Genomic DNA, 23,802 nt, shown 5'->3' on the forward strand with positions numbered 1-23,802 from the left:
TTCTCCCTGTCCTTGAATGACTCCCAGGGTAATTGTAATGCCATAGCAGTTGATTAAATGTAAATTTTAAATTGCTCCTCTGGTCTTCATAGAATCAGATCTTTTTCCTTAATACCATTAAATAAATATGTACATCTCTAGTTATAATAAACTAACTCCACATGTTAATGTGACTTAAAAAATGTTAGTATCAGTTATTGTATACTTGTGACATTACTTGTTCCCTTTGACTTTAAGATTCTTGAAAGTACAGATGGCTTATTCTCACATTATCTTTAAAACTTGTAAGTAAAATAACAATAACTGTTTATTGAATTCAAAATAAAATACAAGATGATTCTTTTAAAATATGTAATTTTCCCCATTATTGAACATAATTATACATTGATTATTTTTGAGAAAAGTGCTATATAAAAATCTTTTATTTCATCTATGTTAACTGAATATAGTACACATATAATTTTAAAAACTAAACTTATCAACCTACAGTCTTATGTATTCCAAATATCAGACATATTTCTATAGTGAAACTTCAAAATATATAATCCTATTAAAATAAATGTGCAATTTAGACAACATATAAAAGAGTCTATTTATTTTGTACTTTCTTAATTTAAAACATCATTTTATATAACATGATATCTACCATATTTGTATTTAAATAGAATCCCTCTTTAATTAGAAAATTATGACCTTTTATATACATGTCTTGTTATGAAATTGTCTCAGAGATGTAAGCAGTTATTGTTAATATCAGTTATATTAAGAAGTCTCAAAAGACTAAGAAAATATCCATCAAAATTCAATCCAATTCTACTGGAAGTATCCAAAAAATACAAAAATCTAATGTTTTACTAATGTAAAAAGCTTTTAACTTATCTCTTAATTGTAAAATATGAGGATCCAAGCCCTCTCACAGTTAAATACATCAGCATAACTCTGCCTTGATCGCTGGAATGCCTGAGTTTGAAAGATGACTTATTCTTTCAAATTAAGATCTGTAAATTAGTAAAAGCAGCAAAACCCATAACAGTCTCATACAATTAAAGATTACATAATTTCTTGCCTTGAACAAGAAATTTTCCCATTTGAGGTATTGTAGCTCTTTAATCACTTTATATACATGTCAACAAATGCATTATGACTTCAAAATTTTGAAAAATCTGAACAGTTATTACTCATATCATAGAGAACAGAAAAAACATTGACTTAATGGCTGTTACCAGATCTATCTATCTACCTATCTATCTAGATAAATAGGTAGGTAGATAGATAGATATTGTTTCTTTCACTTGTTTAGAGATCATTGCTTATTGAAATTGCCAGAACATTCTAAAATACTTTTTAAAAATTATATATAATTATATGACTAAATGTTATTTAACCATGAAACATGTTAACCATGAAGAATAAAAAAATAAATTATCATTTAAGCAATAAAAAAGAAATAATAAGGAAAATATTTATTATAAAATATAATAAAATGTCAGAAATCATCATTGTTTTGTAGATGGTAACAATCATAAAGACATTTCCCTATGGAGAAGTGTCTGAAAAGATGAAATCATGTTAGAATAATGGACTGGGGCTACCTTAATATTATAAATTAATTATTTAATGTTGTAAAATTAGTATCTATTCCTAAGGAGTAAGTTATTCCCAAATTTGCTTAAAATGATAAACTGTTAGCTCACATGCAAAAACTAGATCATTGAACTGTTGAAAACCACTACTTCTTTTGTTTCTTTAAACTGTTTCTGATTTTTCTCTACAAAAATCAAGCATAATAAATAACTATTTATTTCAGTATTTTCAATGAATTATCATCTATCCTTGTCCATCAAGTTCCCTGATGCAAGTTTGTCACATATACAAGCAATTTAATAATCATGACTTTCATAGTAAAAATAAGAAAGCTTATAATTATCTCATAATTTAAAAAAATGATTATGTAGCAGTTATTCTATAGCAATATGTAAGACACATGTACAATGACCAGAGTCATCACTTACATATATAATAGTGACCACAAAATAATCTTTTCCTGATTCTTTCTACTCTCAGCAAGAAATTACAACTTCCTTTTAAGAGTTGGCATAATCATTATTCCAGCTGATATGCTGTGGTTTATTCCTGACATCTCCCAGGGATGTGCAAAGAGTACAAGTATACCAGGCAACAATGTCAACAGAGATTGTACGAAATCATATACTACATGTGCATTTTTTCAGAACAACTAATCTCAGGGTATGAGAACTGGCTACGTGATCCTATGTAACTAAAGATGAAAAAAGATTCAAGATTGCACAGAGTACAATTTGTTAAGCACATACTGACAGAGCAAGGTCCTATGTGGCAGCAAGACCAGGTGGATCCCCATTACGTGGGCCAGAAGAAGGAGGAAATAATAGAACAAAAGTGACTGCATCTTGTTTGGAATAGACCTGGTTAATCACAAGCCAGTATCATTGACTTCAGGCACATTCCTGACACTAATGGTGCCAGGGTCTCATTGTAAAGCTTCACTTACCACTCTAGTGGTTTTGTTTATTTACAGTATGCTGGAAAACTATGTGGGGGAACCTGTCAGGGTTACTTGTCATGGTGGTACAACTCATGGTAACTGTGGGTCATATCAAGTTGAATCCTTACATATATGAAATACATGTGAGAAGATGAGCAGTCCTGTCAATAACACATAGTATATAGCTCATATTCTCTTCTTCAGTGTTTTTATTCATTAAACATATGGTTTACATCCATAAATATTTGTGACTTGCAATGCTTTTTATTTTGCCACAAAGCTTTTCAACAAAATTAACTCAGAATTGAAAATGTCTTGTAATTGAAAGAGTAAGTTTTAAATTTCTGTTTCTTAAAAGTATGATGAATTTATAATGCGTGTGAAATATTTGTTGACATTATCACCCTCAACTGTAATCCTAGTGATATAAATGGCCATGTGAAAACTAATAACAAACTGAGAAAGTATCAACATGTGCTTTAAAATTAATAGAAAAGGGCTGGGATGTGGCTCAAGCGGTAGCACTCTCACCTGGCATGCGTGCGGCCCTGGTTCCATCCTCAGCACCACATACAACAAAGATGTTATGTCTGCCGAAAACTAAAATAATAATAATAATAATATTAAAAAATTCTCTCTCTCTCTCTCTCTCTCTCTCTTTAAAAAAATAAATAAATAAAATAAAATTAATAGTAAATTCTCTGCCCAAGTGCAATCATTTAGATTACAGAAAGTCCCTTTTCATATCACTCTTTGAAGCATGATTTTTCATTCAGATCAAATGACTATTTTAAATTAATGTTCATTTTCACTTCCAAATTTTCTTATGTTTGCTATAAGTGAAGTGATTGCCATTAGTATTTTGGCACCATTAGCAGAACTGTAAAAAGAGCAAGTTATATCATATTTATATCAGAATGCTCAGAATGCTTTAAATAGAAAACCTGTTTGCATAGTGATTTGAGCTAATTCAATTCATGGACACTAATAACATTTGGAAGCATTCATTTGCATGCAACTTTAGAAATTAGTGATATGCTAACATAAACTAATTTAAAAGGTTCAGCACTAAAGATGCAGTTATTTGAATGTAGATTTTTGACAGAACATCTCATTTCTACAAAAACATGGTTCTTACTACAGTAAGATATATGTACATGAAAAAAACATGTTTGAAATGATAGTGCCAAGCACATAACTGTATCAAAAGAAGATTTTAACATTCTATTAGTTACAATAAAAACCTTAATTGTCACATCATATGCACACATACATGCCTACAATTGCCTCCCCTCCCCCCACACACAAACACAAATTTGTTATTCAGTTATTCTCTTTTTGACTTTAGAGTCACTAAGAATCCTTGGGGAGGGGAGCAGTGAGATGACTATGATATTGAGTCAATAAAGTTAAAAAACACCTTGTAAAAATCTCTGAAAACCACTACTCCATCTAGCCCTAGAAGAGTGATTGTCAGAGATCATGGAAAGGAAGTTATTTTAACTTATATTTCGTATTTCTACTCTTAAATACACATGTCCCGTAGATATCTCAAATTGTCATGTCTAATAATAAGCTTGTTCTTTCTCTCTCCTTCTCTCTCTTGCAAATCCACCCATGGCCTTTACTCCTCATTTGGTGAATGGAAAGAACATTCATAAGAAACAACTTTTCCAACCTCTCTGACATTATTTCAAACTTTCCAGATTTTTTCATCTACTCACTCTATTTTCTAGACTTACCTTCTTTCTTACAACTCTTCCCTCAGTCTTTCCTCACACCTGTCCTAAAGTTCATTAGCAAATTAACTCTTACCCATGCTTCAAGAGTCAACCTGAATGTATGCATTTTTACTAAACCAACTCTATCTAATGTGCATTTATCCATCCTCAGGGAACATCACACTGTTACCTAAATTGCATGGGTTTTTGTCTGTCCTTTCAATACAGCAAGATACTTGAAGGCAAGAATGCTAACTTGCTTTTGAATTTGTGAAATCTAGTTCAACTCCTGATACACATTTGTGGTTAATGAATGTATATCAAATAATTAAATAAATGTAGATGTTTTGTTATTTATAAAGATGTATTTCCAAATAAAGTATATGAATTTTCTATTAAATCTCTTTTTTAGGTATTTAAAGATTTTTTTGTAATTGATCTTAGACAAAATAATTTTTCTCTCTCTATAAAAGCATAAGTATTTTTTTTCTCTTTAAAAATACTTCCTTGTAGCATATTTGGTTAAAACAGTGGAATTATCTCATGTATACAGAACAAAATCTCACCCTAATTATTAATAATAAAAATGTTAGCGTGAGAAAATGAATTAGAACTGAGCAACCTAATCATATTTTTAATGCTACATTTTAAGGGTTTAGTTTAAACTGTGAACTTTGGATCACAAACTGTATATCTCTGTTTTCAAATTAGAAACATGAAGAATGAACATTTCTAAGTTAACTTTGAAAGATCAGAAGAATATGAAATTTCTGGTTTATTTAGTAACTTTTTAAATATTTATTTTATTATTATTTAGTTTTTAAGTGGACACAATATCCTTATTTTGCATTTATGTGGTGCTGAGGATTGAATGCTAGGCGAGCGCTCTACCACGAAGCCACAACCCCAGCCCTATTTAGTAACTTTTTATTGTATTTTTCACTTTAGGCTCATTTACTTCAAAATAGTCAGCTTTAAATATTCAGTAAGTACTTTCAGAGAGGGAGGCTTATATAGCATGATCATAAACTTCACTCCATTTGTATAACTATAGATACAGTATGGGAAAATAATATGTATTAACTTATTCCTATTCTTTTTTTTTAGAGAGAGAGAGAGGAGAGAGAGAGAGAGAGAGAGAGAGAGAGAGAGGAGAGAGAGAGAGAGAGAGAGAATTTTTTAAATTTATTTTTCAGGTTTTTGGTGGACACAACATCTTTATTTTATTTTTATGTGGTGCTGAGGATCGAACCCAGTGTCCCGTGCATGCCAGGCGAGTGTGTTACTGCTTGAGCCACATCCCCAGCCCAATTTACTCCTATTCTAATGGAGAAAACTTATATTTATAGATGAGCGATAATGGCTGAAAAATATATTTTATATTCTTAAATGTCAAAAGACAAAATTACAACAACATTTACTTTAAAGATCTAATTGGCTTTTATTTGTTAATCTAGGATTGTGCATTAGCTCATTTTATAAAATAGCATGAGTCTTCCAGTGGGCTGAACAGGGTAAGTGGCCTATATAGACAGAAGAGAGGGCTTAAGGAAGCAGGCATAAGGAGTGATATTTCTAAGTTACTTTTCTTAATGGATTAAAATATGGGAAACTTCTTTATCATGCTGACTCAGGCAAATGAGCCACTTCTGATTGGTTATAGTAAATCTCCTATTTTGTTGGAAAGCTAATCTGTTACAAAGTTCATTTGATTACATGACTCCATTCTGGTTTGGTCTGGCCTATAAGGGCACAGTGCCATAGCCCACTCTAAAACCATTGCTTCCTGTATATTCTGTTTAACATCAGTTACTTGTTTCTTAAATAATAAGTCATGTTTGTATCTCTCTGAAATAATCTTAAAAAATAACTGTCTTCCATGTACTAGAAAAAATTCAGGTTTTGAGAAGAAAAAAATCTTTACAAAGGTGTGTTCTGAAAGTAATGAAGTTAGGAATGCTTCCTATATAAAATCAAGAATATTTCCCTAAATATTAGATTTATTCAAAAATGATAAAATAAATTTTATATTCCTTTAATATTAATTTTCCAAAGATCATATACATTAGTCAAAAAAGGAAAAATTTAGTCTACATTATAGAGGCTATTATTTACTTTCTTCTCATTTCTAACACATTTTACATTAGGAAATATAAATAAAGTTATTTAATAAGAAAATATCATACCTTTCCCAGTAGTTAATGTTCTCTATTTTTTCTTTCATCATTTCTTTCTCTGTCCCTTTACTCCTTATATACATAATATATAAGTAATTTTTTGAGATATCCAGAGATAATGAGATTAATGATTATATATTTAATGGATCACTGCAATATATATTTTCTCAAATATTCTGAAAATTTGTCTGGATATAATGGTAACAGTATTAAGTTATACAGATCTCCTAAGTGATTATAAATTATGTTTGAAATAACTATTCTAGTTATTCGCATGAAATGTCGACTAAAGAGTATACATTTACCTTTTGTGCAATACCTCAAAAGACTAGCCAGATTTGTTGAAACAGTCATCTATTCTAGTTTACCTAAACTTTATAATTTATCATTAAAGTACATAAGATATGAAATATGAGATCATAGCTACAATTAGTATTACTTTATTTGAAATGATTGGTCTTTACATTAATTGGTGAATTTTCACCTTGAAGCTATTTCAGTCATCTTTGCATTTCTGTGACCCTTATACCAAAGAAGAACAACTTAGAGGAAGAAAAGTTTATTTTGGCTCAAGTTCAGAGGGTTAGCCCATAGTGGGACAAACTCATATGCTTTAGGCCCAAGGGAAAGCAGTATATCACCACAGAAGGCTGTGGTCTACTCCATTCCTGGCAGCTGGGAGGCAGAGTTGGTGGGGGAGGGCATGCAGTATGCAGGGAAAATTACCCCTTCCAAGCACACTCCCAGGAACCCTCTGGTAGCCATTCCCCACCTGCAGTTACCATTCAATCCATTCAAATGAGAATGGGCCAATTAGGTACCAGCTCTCATAATCTATCTTTTAACTTCTGAATAATCTGGCTTTATTATTATATATTTTTTTAAATACAGGGAGTTGAACTCCCAGGTGCTTTATCACTGAGCTACATTCTCAGCCTTTTTTATTTTTTAATTTGAGACAGACAGGGTCTCACTAAGGCTTAAAGTCTCACTAAGTTCCTGGGACTGGCCTTGATCTTGTGATCCTCTTGCCTTAGCCTGCCATGTCACTAGGATTATAGGCATGCACCACCAAGCCCAGCTGAATATTCCTGCATTAGCCAGGATCTTCTGGGGGACACCGTACATATAAAGCATAACACTGACCTTCTCAAGATTCATAGAAAACAATTAAAACCTAAATAATGTCCCCCTTTCCCTGTGCCATTTTGTAATATAAATAATAGGATAAAACTTTAGGGGGCATAAATGCTCCAGGGATGTATCTTTTAAAGATACTGCAGCAACAAAAATGACATCAACAATACTAAGGAATGTACAGATGTGGTCTGTGTATTAGAAGAGATAGAAGTTATTACAAATTGGTTTTCATGACTATAAATCAAAAACAGCAGTAACAACAGGCACCAGAAAATTCCAGCCTGATTTTAGTGAGGCAATTGTGAAGTCATATAATCTTTTAACTTTAAGAATAATATGTAACTGTGTGTATGCAAGTGTGAATATGAATTGAGCATAATAATAAGCAATAAGTATGCTTGTTTCTGCCTTGAAATGCTTAGATCAGAATTCAGATCTTTCTTAGGAAACTCCTAAAGTAAATTACTTTTCCTAAATAAGAGGAAAAAAGAACAAGAGGAGAGTTGATGACTTATGATAAAGACATTTTTTATCTGTCAGCCTAGTGTTTCTGCAATATGAAAAGATATAAATATGTGTAATTAAAATGAGCACTTACTATGCATCGGTAAGAAAAAAATTTATGAATCTCACACTGATTTCCTCTATGTACTAAAGAATATTGTTTTATAATACATAATGTGCAATGTGTATACTGTTTAATAGACATACATTTATTTATATTTGTTTAATCAGTTTGATTTATAAACAATACATCAACATCATATAAAATGGTGATATCTTATTTTCTTTGAAAAATAACATGTAATATTTGAATCAAAATAAATACCTCTATGATGTTATTTAAGAAATCTGATCACAAAACACTTTCCAAAATACTGAAATTGGTATTGTAATTTTCTATTCTTTCTTAAAATATTTTCCTGATGTGCTTTTGAGAAACTATTATTAAGCACCAATAAAAACCTACTTATTTTCATGCCTATGAAAATAGGAAAGTAAACTTCTGAGTCTTAGAAGAAATGATCTTTTTCTCAGTGTTTTTTGCATCATATTTCATCACTCAGTTTTCTTTTGTTGTGATAATAACATGCCCCTCTGAACAATTTTTTGGGTGTACAATGCAGTATTGACAATCATAGGAACATAAGAGATCTGTATAGCAGATCTCCATACTTTATTCATTTTGCATAACTGGAACTTTAGGGAATGTTATAGTGGTTGTTACTAAGCTTAACTGAAGAAATCAATGGACATAGAACTACTAAATCCATACATTAACATAGGATCACTTTCCAAATATAACTACTGCAGATAAATAGTAAACTCTCAAGAGGATCAATTCTCTAATGACCAATGTTGAAACTTAATCATCTTTAATCTCCTTAATAAATAATTTAAATTTTTAAATTCAAAAAGGTCCATTAAAATAGCACAAATAAATTCAGAATCCAACCATGATTATTTCATTGTAAAATGTTTATACATACTAACCTTTTGATACTGATATATGAAAAGCATAGTACACACTACTGAAGTTCCCCAAAGAGATTTTATTTCTGACACTCTCTCCTCACTCCTCCCCTTTGGAAAGATGACCTGTGAAGTGTGTGCTTCACAGCTGTTTGTCCTGGTAGTCTTCATGGATGAAAAATCAGTAACATCTAGAGTTCTGTGTTTTGACTCTGGCCAAATCTCTTGGAATTGTTTGTCCTTGGTCACAGCTGCACCTGCTGTCCCAGAGGTGTAAACAAGTTTCTCAATTGTCCACTGTCCGTGATTTCAGTTTGTAGGTAAGGCTCTCCTCACTGTCCAGTCCAGCTTGGAAGTTTTAGAAATTATCTTGGTGACTCTTCTGCCAGAACACTGAGGATGGAGTAGTTGGGAAATAGAAGAGAAGCACTCTGACCTATAACACATATACACACTTTTAATGAGGGGAAAACATAATTTAATTTGTAATGACCTAGAGATAGTATAACACAAACTCATTATGTGTATGTAAACAGTTAACAAAACAGGTGGTGTTAATTCCATTTGAAAAATAAGCAAATGGAGAATCAGAATGATTATAGGCTACTATTCAATGAATGAATGAAATAAGGAATGAATGAATCCCCAGGAAAAAACTGCATGGATTGAGTGGATTAAGAAATTGAGATAAAGAGAGGTCAATTTTCCATCCATTTAGCAATCAATTTACAGAGAGTAAGCTGGTCTGACAGTCACGTGGGGTTTATGTTTGGGGGTAGGATGCTGCTGAAGAACCAATGATGACAATTTTAAAAGAAAACAAGAATGAATAACAGATGAAACATCATCATGGAGTAGAAGAACAATGGTGAGTCAATGGATGGTTAGGTTTCACCAGACACCATTAACTCTGTGGTAAATGTTTCCACTGCTAGCATGTTTCAAAAACCTGTCTTGAGCTTCAGTGCCAAAGGGTTAGAAAATCTAAGAGAGATACACAAATTGCTAAAGAAACATAACTGGAAAATACTAATGTGCAAATAATTAAAAAAGCATTTTTTTCAATAGACATTAAAGAATTGAAATTAATATCTAAGACCTTTCTATTTTTTAAAAAAAGGACTCACCAGAAATTAGATAGTTTTCATTTGAGTGTTACCAGTTATTAAGAATTTTCTAAAATTATACAAGTTTTTCCCAAAAAGGTGATGTGCAATTTGCAACTTTTAAAAATGGCAACATAATTTTATTTAAAAAGTGAAACAGAAGCAATATGTATAAGAAAAACAATAGATCTATTTTGTTCCTGAATCTAGTTTTAGAGCTTCTAAACAAGATTTGAGTAAACTAGATGTAATATTCTACAAAAATATTAGTAAGCAGTGACCAATTTGGATACATAAAAGAATTGAAAGAATGCTTTCCTAATACAGAAATGTATATTCATACCAGATAATTAAATGAGAGAAACCAAATCAACATCTCTAAAGATGTGAAAAAGGTAAACATTTATTCATAATAAAATTACTATTATAGAAGGAAAAAGGAACTCTATTAACTTAAGAAAATGTGTCAATAATTTTTCTAAAAAAGAAAAGAAATTCCAAATAACAAATATCACTCTAAATAGACAGACTCAGGAAATTAATTTTTTTGAAATTCAGAAACATGCTATGAATGGTTTCAGAATCATCATATACCATAATATACTGGAATTCTGGCCACGATAATGAAACTGAGGAAGAATGAATTACAAAAATTGGAGATGACTAATATCATTGCTATAAGTATATAACACAATTGTATACATAAACAAATCTACAAACAAAATATAAGTAATTCAAAAGGTAGAAGTAATATGACATTTATATACAATTGTCAAATATATTTCTCTATACTAGCAGTAAAAACTTTAACATTAACAAACATAATTTTTAAAGTATTGAAAATATCAACAAAATCTATAAAATAACCAAGAATACATCCAAAAATGTATGTAATACTCATAAACATCTAATTCAAAATTTTATTGAAGAACACTAAAGAATACCTAAATAAACTGAACAATCCTATGTTCATGGATAAAAAAAATTAACATACAAATGCTGTTTATCCCAAAATTGATTCATAAGTTGAATCCAACTCCAATCAGAATTATGATTTATTTTTATTTTTTCTTAATTTTAGTTTGGAGGGATGTCATGTTAACTTTGAAATGCACATCAAAATGCCAAGATTCATCATACTTTATGATACATAACTCTATGGGAAAGCTGGAGCTATTGTAAGACTGTGGTACTGGTGCAGAGGTGCACAAATCCATGAATTAAACAACAAAGAGAATACAAAGAAAAATGCACCCATATATAAAAATTAGATTTAAGATGAAGTTTGCATGGTAGAAGTTGAATTATTCAGTAAATTCATATGTATAAAATAAGCCCAAATAATTTGTGCACTGTAGCAAAAGGAGAAGGGAAAGAGGTTGGAAGGAAAGAAGATAGGAAGAATGGATGGATGCAAGGAAAATGAAGGAAGGAAAAAATGGATAGGAAGAAAAAAAATTTTATGTCAAATATAAAGCTAAATTTTAAGAGAATAAATGTGAATTCTTCTCTGACCTCTGAGGAAACTTTTCTTTAAAAAGACTGGTTGAAAGTACTAGTCACTTACCAAATAATTGATAACCTTGAATACACTGAAACCAAAATATTACTCATTAACATATACAGTGAAAGTAAATGAAAAAAACTTCCATCTTGTAAAATATTTGAAAAAAATACAAACCAGAAAATATTAAAATCAATGGCAAGTAAAGAATTTTTGCCAAACAACAAGAACAATATGGGTAGAAAATTGTGGGAAATTTTTCATAGAAAGAAAAAACTACACAAAATTAAGATGCATGTCATTAGAAGCATTAGAGAGGATAGATTCAATAAGGCTCACACATTGTATAATGGTACAGTTTTTTTGAGGGGGAAATTACTTGTCTTGTAAAACTGCATGTTTAATAACCTCACCCAAAGTAACTACTGCCCAGCAGCACTAAGAAGCAAGAATGTACTTTTTATTAAGAACATAAAAGTAACTAGTCCAAATTTCCATTGACGTGGGTTTAAAAAGGCATATTGCCATAACTAGCATACTACACAGCTGTAGAAATATAAAAGAACAGTTTCAAATGCAAAGAATTCAGCAACAACATTGATGAACCAAAGTTAAGTGAAAAAGATAGAAAGCAATATGTTGGTTATGAAATTTGCATGACAGCCTATATTCAGTTAGTGCTCACCTTTGTGAATGAGGAAGAGCAGTGCTACAGGGAAAAATACAGAGGAATATGCAAGTTACTGGAAATATTCTACCTCCTGGAGTAGTAATTGCAACACAGGTATTTATTATACTATGTGTAATATAAGCAAATACATTGGCAATAAACTGGAAAAAATACTTGCAAAATATCTAACAAAGGTCAAATATCCACAGAATTAAACATAGGGAAATGCATGGAAGCTTCTTATTCCAAATACCCATGAGTGTTATTGCCAGATGGTGGGGTTTACTTATTTTTTATACATTTCAAATATATTTTTGCACTATTTAACTTTGACAAAAGTTTAAAATTATGTAAATTTAAAATATCACATGTAATATGTAGAGTTTAAAAAACAATATGAAAAAGACAACTAGTTCAATAGAGGGGTAAGTCTTTGAGGATGCTCTTCACATAGGTCATGCTTCTCCTGGAACCTGTGAAAATATGCTCAAGTCAAAAGCAAACACGGAAGTGAGCTTCACCCAAAAATAGCAAGATGCTATTTTTTACTCATTATCAAAGAAAATGTTATAAGGTTGTTTATATGTACTGTTTTGGGTTTGCAAGGAAATGGCCACTAACATATGCCACAGTGAGAGACTTTTCAAATGATGATGTACCAAACATCTTCCTGAAGACTAGGCTTCAAACACATATACATATTCACACACAAATATACTTTTAATATTGTGAATTATTGTACTTTTATGCTAGTGAAACACTAGGTATAGTTTGTAAACACATAAAAAGAAACAATTTAATGTTGGAGTATATTCACTTATTATAAATCATCCTGTGATACTTTGAAATTATGATGTGGAATGAGTCAACACATAATATATGTATGTTATGTACAATATAGAAAGATCTCTGACACACATTTTAAGTTTTAAAAAAGCACAGTAAATGAACACTGTGTCACAATCCCATTCAGGTTAAAAGTGTGTGTAATAATGTTTTACCTACATCACTATATTCATATGCAGTGTATAGAAAAATTACTTCAGTGGTTTTATATGATTACCAGTGGTTATATCTGGGGCAAATGAAGAGAAGGCATGGGTTTCTTTCCTGTTTAATTTCTTTTCTTGCAATAAAATAGGCATGTATGACTGTATAACTGGCTGTATTGCCTGTGTTTGTGACTTTTTCCCAGGTAGGTTGCATTAATAAGCACATTGCATGCAGCAGTAACAAGAGCAGTGGGTATTTATCACAGCTGACCCAGCAATTAAGCTTGAGTGTTCCTGGGTAGTAAACACTAGTCATCAGGTTGAGAGACAAGGTGAAGTCTGGCTACTATTTGCTGATTCTAAGTCAAAAGGAAAAGCTCAAAGAGTTGGCTATACTCCCACTTGCAGCCTGATCAGTTTCTCCCAGTGATAAGGAAAATAGAAAAGTCTTAAAGGCATTGTATTTACTGACATGGTGATTTTTAAATTATTATTCAAATGATAATTTTTAACTGATAAAAATTGTTAAATGAAATAATAAAGTTTATGTCATTCTGGATTATGTGATCTCAGATCACATCTGGGTGAATATTTTAATGAAAATCAGGATTTATTATATTTTAAAATGTTATCATTTATAAAAAAATGAAATATCTAGTATGTCATCTGGAACATATTACCAAATATTTTAAAAGGAAGAATCTGGAATATATAATTATAAAATATATTTAAATGAAATGTAAAATATCAATGAAATACTTTGTAGTTTCTATAAAATAGAAATATAGTTAATTGGATAAAATGGCAGGAATAAAAAAACCAACAAAATCCTCATTTTTAAATATCAGTCATGTGCCATAACATGTTTATTTTTCAGGTTAAACTTTTTCCGGGATGTTCCTGACTTCAGAGTGTTAGCCTGTGGTGGAGATGGAACCGTGGGCTGGATTCTGGATTGCATAGGTAATGAGGAAAAGTACTTAATGTGGCTTGTGTGAGAATAATGACCTAAAATTCTGTTTTATCTATCTCTCTATGTATCTATCTACCAAATGTCAACATTAGGATCTTTGGATGCAATTATGTAAGTTGACATCTTTCAGGTTGTACAGTAACTGGATTAATTCCTTCTTCTATCGTTTAGAATTTTAATTGATATAATTTACAAGAATTTAGAAATAACTTCTAATCATTTCTCATAGCATTTTCTAAATCTTCAGAGTTGTTTTCAAATCAGGCTCTAGGAAATCTTGTTTCTTTGCCCTAGAAAGGAAGCCAAACGGATCTTAGCACTTCTGATAAAGTCTGTGACAAATGGATATATTTACCTGATTTAAATGTGAAGTCCCAAAACCTTACCCTCTGTATATATTTATATCATTATCAGCAACTGTCATCATCATTACCATAGCTAATTTTTCTACCTATTTATAACTATTGGATATTCCTAAATCATCTCATTAATTCCCCATAAATCTGTCAAACCTCATCTTAGACACAGGTAATCTAAGCTTAAAGTGGCCAAATAACTAGAGCAAAGCCTAGGAGTTATAAACTGACAGAGCTGGGTGAGAAGGCACACTTTAACCTTATTTTGTATTTTCTCTGTAGTTAAAGAGTTTGAGTTTATAAACACAAAAACAAATATATGATTGAGGATAGAAAGGTGATAATACTATACAAGAAAACTTGATAAATTCTGAAAATGTAAACTGATTTTTAAGATCTAGGCACTTCTAAGAACTTATTATTATTTAGATTACTAGTTACAACATAAATTGGCATTTATAAGGAATAAATCCAAACAAATATTTATTTACTCTTATATCTCATTCCAGTTATTGAATCCACATTTCTTTAATAGAATCAGATCCTTTCACAATAAGAATTGACCTAAGAAGTTTTGTTCTCTGTAGATTAAAACAAAGTTATATTAGTTGATTTGGATTATATTTTTTCATATACTGAAAATATTCAAATTTAAAAATACATGTTATAAGTAACACTTTTGGTAAGAGTCTAGCAACATTAATATACTAATATTTTACAAAATAATCAGTAAATATTCTGCTCTTGTCCTTCCAATAAAAAAAAGGTATACAGTATTTATATGCTCTATCAAGGAAGAAAACCAGAATTCAAGAATTACAAAAGTTTCTAAGTTAATGGAAAAGTATCTGTGGACTTGTGTGGATTTCAGAGTGAAAAATGTGGGGAGTTTGGCTTATTTAATCCCTAAAGTCTACATCTGTGGCATGTCCCTTAATTACCCAGTCCCTCTGTTCTTATACTCATCTCCACACTGACTTTAAAGGACTAAAGAGGGTGTGAAAAGTAAAAAGAATAATATACAATTGTGAGATTCACTTGGGGCATAAAATGTTTCAAACAAAAGCATATGGAATTTCAATGACAGAGATCTATGCTGCTCTAAATTCAAAGCACTATATGATATAAAGATTGATCTCATCAAAAAACCTAATCTTAGGTTACTCAGTATTAACTTTGTCTTCATTTGTTCTGACAGAAAACAGCACGTGGGTAGAAACAATTCAAGGACAATATTAGCAATTTATTCTCCCTTACAATTCAGTTGTTTTTATGTGTTTTATTCCTTAAAGTACAATGGATCTAGATTTGATGCTATAAAAAGGACTATATTGGAATCTAATAAGGTATCCTGGTCACATTCCTGTTTTGATACTGCAGGTATATGACTATCTGGGAATTTTAACAGAGATCACACACATGCGCACATGTGCGCACACACACACGATTACATACAAAAAAATACAATATTCAGCTGAGTTATGGTATTTTAAAATGTTTTCTCATTTATTATTTGAAAAATCCCTGTCACATTGATAATAATTATGTTTGTTTTTTATCAATTGTCACAAATGAATAAAAATTATAAGTAAATCTTTTTCATTTAATGTTAGGTTACCATTTTTGTTGCTATTCTATCTGTGATCAACATTTTGTTTTATTTTTATTTCCACAGAAAAGGCTAATGTAGTCAAGCATCCTCCAGTTGCTATTCTGCCTCTTGGGACTGGCAATGACCTAGCGAGGTGCCTGCGATGGGGAGGAGGTAAAACAGCTGCATGAGAAAAGATGCAGGAACACAGTACATACACATACCCATAAAAACAACCTAGCATTTCTTTATTGTGTGATAATTGTCATGTGATTTTAGCAAATAGAATGGAATATATATATATATATATATATATATATATATATATATGATTTTGAACAATAGTATGGAGTGGAAGAGCAAATATAGTACAAAGCAAGTACAGGTATTTGGCTTTAATCAGGTACTAATGATAAGCTCAGTTTGGGAGTGTTTAAACTGTGTTTGGTTTTTGTTTTTCTTGCTTAGAAAAATGAGGTAAATGTAGATGGACTCTAAGATATTGTTCAGATTTTTAATATATAAGGTATGTGAAAAAAATCACAAAGAAAAAAAATGAAATACTGATGAATGACTTTCCCAGAAATGAATGCCTTAAGTAATACTTAATAGTTGATACCAGCTTTTGCTATCCAGTGTATTCTGTAATTGGGATACAGAGGTAAGAGTTGAAAAAAGAAAGGTCCTTAAAATCTAGTGGTGCATAAAATTGTATATAAATGGAGAGACTTTGTACTAACAAGACAATAGGTACCAAATGAGGGAAGGCCTCATTTGATGATTAGACAATGACACAGCCATATAAAACTGGGAATAGTCTTCATAGAGGAAACATTAAGTTCAAAAGAGGTTAATTGCATGGCATACTCAAAGAACTGTAAATAGAATAGTATGTAGAAAAGAGTGAGTAGAGAGAGGGCATTCCAAGATGAGGTCTTAAAATATTTTGAGCTGTCACTAACACATTATCTGAAGATTACAGAGGAACAACACATTTTCCTAAAGAAGCAAGAATTGAAATTAATATTTTTAGCATCTAAACTCAGAGATGTTGGAAAGACTCTACTAAGGGTATATGAATCAGAAGCCCTTGGGGAGCTTGTTAAAAATATAGTGACCTGATCTTACCCTAAATATGTAAATTGAAATCTTTGAAGATGGGACCTGAGCAAGCAATTGTCTTTTTAAACACTTTCTAAGTAGATGGAGAGAATTAGATGGAGAGAATTTTCTGATTTACAGAAAATTTGAGAAATATTATTCCATCCTAGTCGACTATCTGGTCAACTAGTATATATGTTAGATGGGGAGAATTATAAACTAAGTAAAAAGCTTACAATATAATCTATTTGGAATTTTCATAAGAATGTACTGTAGTAAAAGAAAATCATCAGGTATTGAGTTAAATATCATGAAATCTACAGAGATAAAGACGTAAGCATTGCTTCTAAGATATATTTGCCAATTCTCATACAGGTGCATTGATTTAAAAGAAGGGAACCTTGAAGTGCATTTCTGAAACATACATTTGATATTTGGAAATTTCTAATTTTATTTTTATTTCCAAATAAGTAAGTGGATTAAATCTGAATTTTGATGAAGAAGTCCATTTTTTTTACAATCTAGTGAGTCATATAAAACCACATAAAGATATTGTAGATAGACAAAGAGAAGCACTGAAGTACATGTCAAAGTCTATATTAGTGATGAATTCCTTGTGTCTGGTACATGATGGCACTGTTCTAGGTTATACATATAGAGTAAGGAAATAAATGAATGTTTCCTACCATTTTGAAGATTGTATTTTTATTGCGTATATAGACAATAAATCAATTTACAAAATATGATCAGGGTTACAAAAAATGAATAATAGCTATGGGCTATTTAGTTAATTGGTCAAGGAGGTGTCTCTGAGGAAGAAACATTTAAGCTGGACTTAAAATATAAGGAGGGAGAAAAAGCTTCCTGTTGAGAGGACTCAGAGAGGTTGGAGGGGTTGCTCAAGCAGCACTAAGTTGGTGGATTGTTAGGGGTATTGTGAACTGTGAGTATAGAATGTCAGTAAAGAGCTAAACAATGCAGGGTATTGTCTGTCAAGAATTTTATTTGATTGAATTTGAAACAAAAGGTGTATCTAAAAAGTTTCAGAAGTAGAGCAATACAATGACATTTGTATTTTTTTATTTTCTATTTTTTTGGTGCTGCGGATTGAGCTCTGGGCCTTGTGCATGGGAGGCAAGCACTCTACCAACTGAGCTATATCCCCAGCCCAATATTTGTATTTTTAAAAATAGAAATTTTTTTAGTGGAAAATAAACTGGTCAAAAATGTGAAAATATGGAAAAGTATAATTGTACAAATGAAAATGCAAATTATAGTTGCCCCAACTGGAAAATTTAAAGGTTGGACTAGGGTGTTGTGATGTAAGTAGAGAACCTTGAAGTGCATTTTCAGGCTTAGACAGATTGAACTTGCTGGAGAACTGGACAAGGGGTTTGGGAAAAAACAGATAACAAGGAGCCCAACGTGAACAATTAGAGAAACAAAAGTCATTGGCTAGAGATTATTAATAAGGAAATATGTGAAGTGGGATTATGTCTTGTTAGGTGTGTAGCTTTGGGCATGTTGTTGAGCACCTGTGTACATTCTACTCCTTCCTCATCAGAATTCAGAGTTAGTAATGGTGCCTGCCTCCTAGGTTCTTGGGCTTAGGTAGCTGGTTTAAAACTGTTAAATTGCTTTGTCCAGTGCTTGTGATGAGTACTTTGTATAATATTTGTGAAAGTACTTTATCCCGTTAATAATCACTGGATTCACTTAATGTCAGTTAAATGTATTGACTTGAAGACTTTTTTTACAGGACAATATTTCCGTATTTTAGAAAGAGTTACACTGTAATAATGTAATAGTTCCTAAGGCATTTGAAAAATATTTAATTAGCATTCTCTTGGAAAATTTGTTAACCATCATTAATCTAACAAAAATTTGAAGAATATTGGAAGCAAAATTTTGTTTGCATAGAGTATAAAGGTAAGGGACAGAGTTTTAAATGGGGCACACTTTTACAAATATTTGTTTCTGCTTTTTTCATTTGAAAAAAATTATTTGAATTTTTAAGTAGATTAAGTGATCCAGAAATTATGTCATTAAAGAACAAATAAATATTGTATTTTCATTTTGTTCATTTTTTTCCTTTTTGTTTTGGGGAGAGACAGTAATGGGGATTTAAGCCATGGGCAATTTACCACTGAGCTACATCTCCAGCCCTTTTTATTTTTTATTTTGAGACAGGGACTCACTAAGTTGCTTAAGGCCTCACTAAATTGCTGAGATTGGACTTGAACTTGGGATCCTCCTATTTCAGCCTCCTGGTTACTGGGATTATTAGCATGTGCCACCACTCCTGGCTCATTTTGTTTCTTACACAAGAGTGATTAACACTTTTAAAATAAATTAATGACAGAAAATGCCATCATGCTTTCCTTTAAACAAGCTTTTGCTTGTGTATTTAATGGTTTTGGTTATTTAAAATAATTCAATCTTCTTAACTTCAGGAATGCTTAGTAATGGCTATATGCCACTGCATGGCATACATAAATACAAACTTGCATGTCGTAAATATTTGTTAAGTGGGGGACTACAATTTGCAGTATGCCTTTGTGAATTAGCTTCCAACTCCAGATGTTGTAATTCTCAAAATACGTTTATTTATTGGCTTTTCCCTTTTTATTTGGCTATAAGACTGATTGATACCAGTCTTCCTCAGATTTAGCCATAAAAATCTGTGAAAACATATTTAGTGGTAAATATTTTGAGCTCCTACAATCTAGCCCTGGTAATTAAATTTCACTAAATTTTCCTGTTTAGTTACTATTCCTATCTTGTTCTGTGCTAGGATGAACAATGCTGCTATAAACCTGAGATATGGGTAAAGGCAAGCTCAATAATTTATTTAAAGCCTTATTATTTACTTACTTTTCTGATGAGTAGGTGTGTGTATGTATATACACACTATGCATCTATATATTAATTCATTTATAATTAAAAACTATGGTGCTCACTCTAGTTTTTATTAGAGCTTTATAGTTATACATGGTTTACCTCCCAACAAAATCATACATGCATGTGAATTTGATTTTAGTTTATTATCCCCTCCTTTTACCACCCCTTTACCTTCCTGTCTTCCTCCCCTCCCTATTTCTTCTTCCTCTAGTCTGCTAGATTCCTTTTACTTATCTATTTTTCTATATTTGATTGGTTCTTTAAAAATATATATGAAGATGAAATTCCCTGTGGTATTTTTATATATACACATAACGTGATTTTTTAGAAATTCATTCCCCATTGCTTCTACTTTCCCATCCCTCTGTTCTGCCACTCAGTCCCCTGCTACACTACTAATCTCCCTATGTCTTTCCAATATCCTATTCATCCCTCTTCTTTTTTTTTAAATTTTATTTAAGCTTCCATATATGAGAAAAAATATTTGACTTTTGAGTTTTTCAGTCTATTTCACTTAGCATAGTAGTCTCCATTTTCATTCATTTGTCAGCAAGTACCATAATTTTATTCTTTTCTATGGCTGAGTAAAACTTCATTGTGTATATATACCAAAATTTCTTATTTCATTTGTCTGTTGAAAAGCATCTGTGTTGATTCCATAATTTAGCTATTGTGAATTGTGCTGCTATAAATATTTATGTGGCTGTATTGTTATAGCATATTGATTTTAGTTCTTTGGGGAAAATACCAAGAAGTGTGGTAGCTGGTTCATACGGTGATCCATCCCTAGTTTTTTAAGGAATCTCAGTACTGCTTTTCATAGTGGTGGTACTAGTCTGCAGTCCCACCAACAATGTACAAGTGTACCTTTTTCCTTATAACCTCATTAGCACTTATAACTGTTTGTATTGACCATTGCCATTCTGACTGGAATAGAATCAAATATTATAGTTTTGATTTGTATTTCCCTGATTACTAGAAAGGTTGCACATTTTTCATATATTAGTCATTTGTGTTTCTTCTTTTAAGAAATCTGCATTTCGGTATTGCACATTTATTTATTTTTTTGATGTTAAGTCTTATGATATTTTTTATATATTCTGAATATTAGTCCCCTATCAGAAGATTAGCTGGAAAAGATTTTCTTCCATTCTATAGATTCTTTATTCACATTCTTATTAATCATTTCCCTTGCTGTGCAAATGCTTTTTAACTTCATGACATCCCACTTATTGATTCTTGGTTTTATTTCTGTGTTTTTGGGGTCTTGATAAGGAAGTCAGTGTCAGCAACAATATGATGGAGTGTTGACCCTATGTTTTCTTCTAGCAGTTGCAAGTTTTCTGGTCTAATTCTTAAGTCTTGATCCATTTGGATTGACTTTTGTGCAAGGTGAATAATGGTGATTTAGTTTCATGTTTCTACATATTATTATCCAGTTTTCCCTACCCCATTTGTTAAAAAGGCTATCTTTCTCCAAGATAAATTTTTGGCATTTTTAGTCAAGTATCAAATAGCTGTAAGTAGGTGGGTTTGTCTCTGTTTGTTTTGATGTTTGTTTTGATGCCAGTGCCATGCTGTTTTTGTTACATGGGTCTGTAGTATAATTTGAGAATGGGTATTATGATGTCTACTATTTGGCTTTCATTGTTTAGAATTGCTTTGGCTCTTCTGGGTCTGTTATTCTTCCAAATAAATTTAAGGATTGTTTTTTCTAATTCTTTGCAGAATGTCATTGATATTTGATGGAGATTGAATTGAATCTGTATATGATTTTGATAGTATGGCCATTTTTACAACATTAGTTCTGTCTATCCAAGAACATGGGAGGTCTGTCTTTTAAGATCTTCAGTTTATTTCTTCGGTGTTCCCTAATTTTCAATGTAGAGCTCTTTCACATCCTTGTTTAGATTAATTCCCTTTTTTTTTGTTGTTGTTGTTGTTGGTTTTCCTGCTGTTATTGTTTTGCTTTTGTTTTTGAGATTATTGTGAATGGAATGATTTTTCTGATTTCTTCCTCAGCTGAATCATTGTTGGAGTATAGGAAAGCTATTGATTTATGGGTGTTGAGCTTATATCTGCTATTTTGTTGAACTAATTTATAAACTCTGTAAGTCTTCTGGTAGAGACTTTGGGGTTTGCTAGATATAGAATCATGTCATCAAGCAGAGATAGTTTTACTTCTTCTTTTTCTATTTGTAGCTCTCTAATTTCTTTTTCTTACCTGATCATTCTGGTTAATGTTTTGAGGACTAGACTCAATAGCAGTAGTAAAAGTGGACATCCTTGTCTTGTTTCTGATTTTAGAGGAAATGCTTTTAGTTTTTCTCCATTCAATATGATGTTGGCTTTGGGTTTGTCATAAATAGCCTTTATGATGTTGAGGTAAATTTCTTCTATCCCTAGCTTCTCCAGCATTTTTACAGTGCTGGAATTTATCAAAGACCTTTTCTGCATCTATTAAGATGATTATATGATTTCTGTTCTTAATTCTGTTTAAGTAGTAGATTACTTATTTTGATTTGAGTATGTTGAACCATCCTTGGATCCCTGAAATGCGATCCACTTTATCATGGTATGTTATCTTCTTGTTGTATTGTTGAATGTGGTTTAATAATATTTTGTGAAGGATTTTTACATCTATATTCATCAGTAAGATTAGTCTTACAGTTTTCTTGTTCTGTCTTTTTCTGTTTTGGGTATTAAAGTGATATTGGCTTTATAGAACATATTTGGGAGTGTTCCCTCCCTTTCAATTTCATGGAATGATCTGAGAGAGATTGGTGTAGGTTCTTTTTCAAGTTATAATAGAACTCAGCCAAGAATCAATGTGGTCCTGGGCTTTTCTTTTTTGGAGGGCCTTTAATTGATGTTTCAATGTCATTAATTGATATTGGTATGTTTATGTTTTCTATATCTTCTTGGTTTAATTTGGGCAGATCTTATGTGTCTAGAAATTGCTTAGTGACTTCTAGTTTTTCTGTTTTATTGGAATATACATTTTCAAAAATAGTTTTTGATGATCCTCTGGATTTCAGAAGAGTGTGTTTTGACATTTCCTTTTGTACCTGTAATTTTTTTGATTTGGGTTTTCTCTCTTTTTTTGTAAGATTGGCTAAGGGTCTATCAATTTTGTGTTTTTATTTTTCTTCTTTGTTGAATTGATCCTGTCCATTTTTTTATGCTAAATTTCACTAATTTCGGCTCTGATGTTAATTATTTCCTATATTGTACTGATTTTGGAATTAGTTATTGTTTTTTATGTAAGACCATAAGGTCTTAGATAAAAAGTTTCATATGATTGATCTAAGTATAATTTAGGCTAACTAATGAATTAATTAAATAATGCAAGAGAGGGCTATTAATGTGTAAGTTGCATGAATATTTATGATGTTGAAGTAAATTTCTTGGTGTATGTATACATATATTCAAACCTATCCTTGCAGTGTGAGTATACAAAACCACACATGCACATTTACATACACAGAAAATCACGCAAAAATGAAAAAAAAGAATAATACTACAACATTATGAAATAATTTTTTTTAAATGAAAAATATTTTAAAATTTAAA

At 31.2% G+C, this 23,802-nt stretch overlaps 1 protein-coding gene across 10 annotated transcripts in view; it reads left to right on the plus strand.

Annotated features, from left to right (window-relative positions):
• Positions 1-23,802, plus strand: part of Dgkb (diacylglycerol kinase beta) — a 651,708-nt gene that overhangs the window by 256,976 nt on the left and 370,930 nt on the right. For all 10 annotated transcript variants that reach the window (XM_078040040.1, XM_005328769.5, XM_078040041.1 and 7 more), the window contains 2 exons: positions 14,185-14,270; positions 16,312-16,401. In XM_078040040.1, the coding sequence (XP_077896166.1) occupies positions 14,185-14,270; positions 16,312-16,401 (176 nt within the window). The remainder of the gene's footprint in view (positions 1-14,184; positions 14,271-16,311; positions 16,402-23,802) is intronic.

The sequence above is a fragment of the Ictidomys tridecemlineatus genome, chromosome 2, assembly GCF_052094955.1.
Source record: "Ictidomys tridecemlineatus isolate mIctTri1 chromosome 2, mIctTri1.hap1, whole genome shotgun sequence".
NCBI classification, from domain to species: Eukaryota; Metazoa; Chordata; class Mammalia; order Rodentia; family Sciuridae; genus Ictidomys; species Ictidomys tridecemlineatus.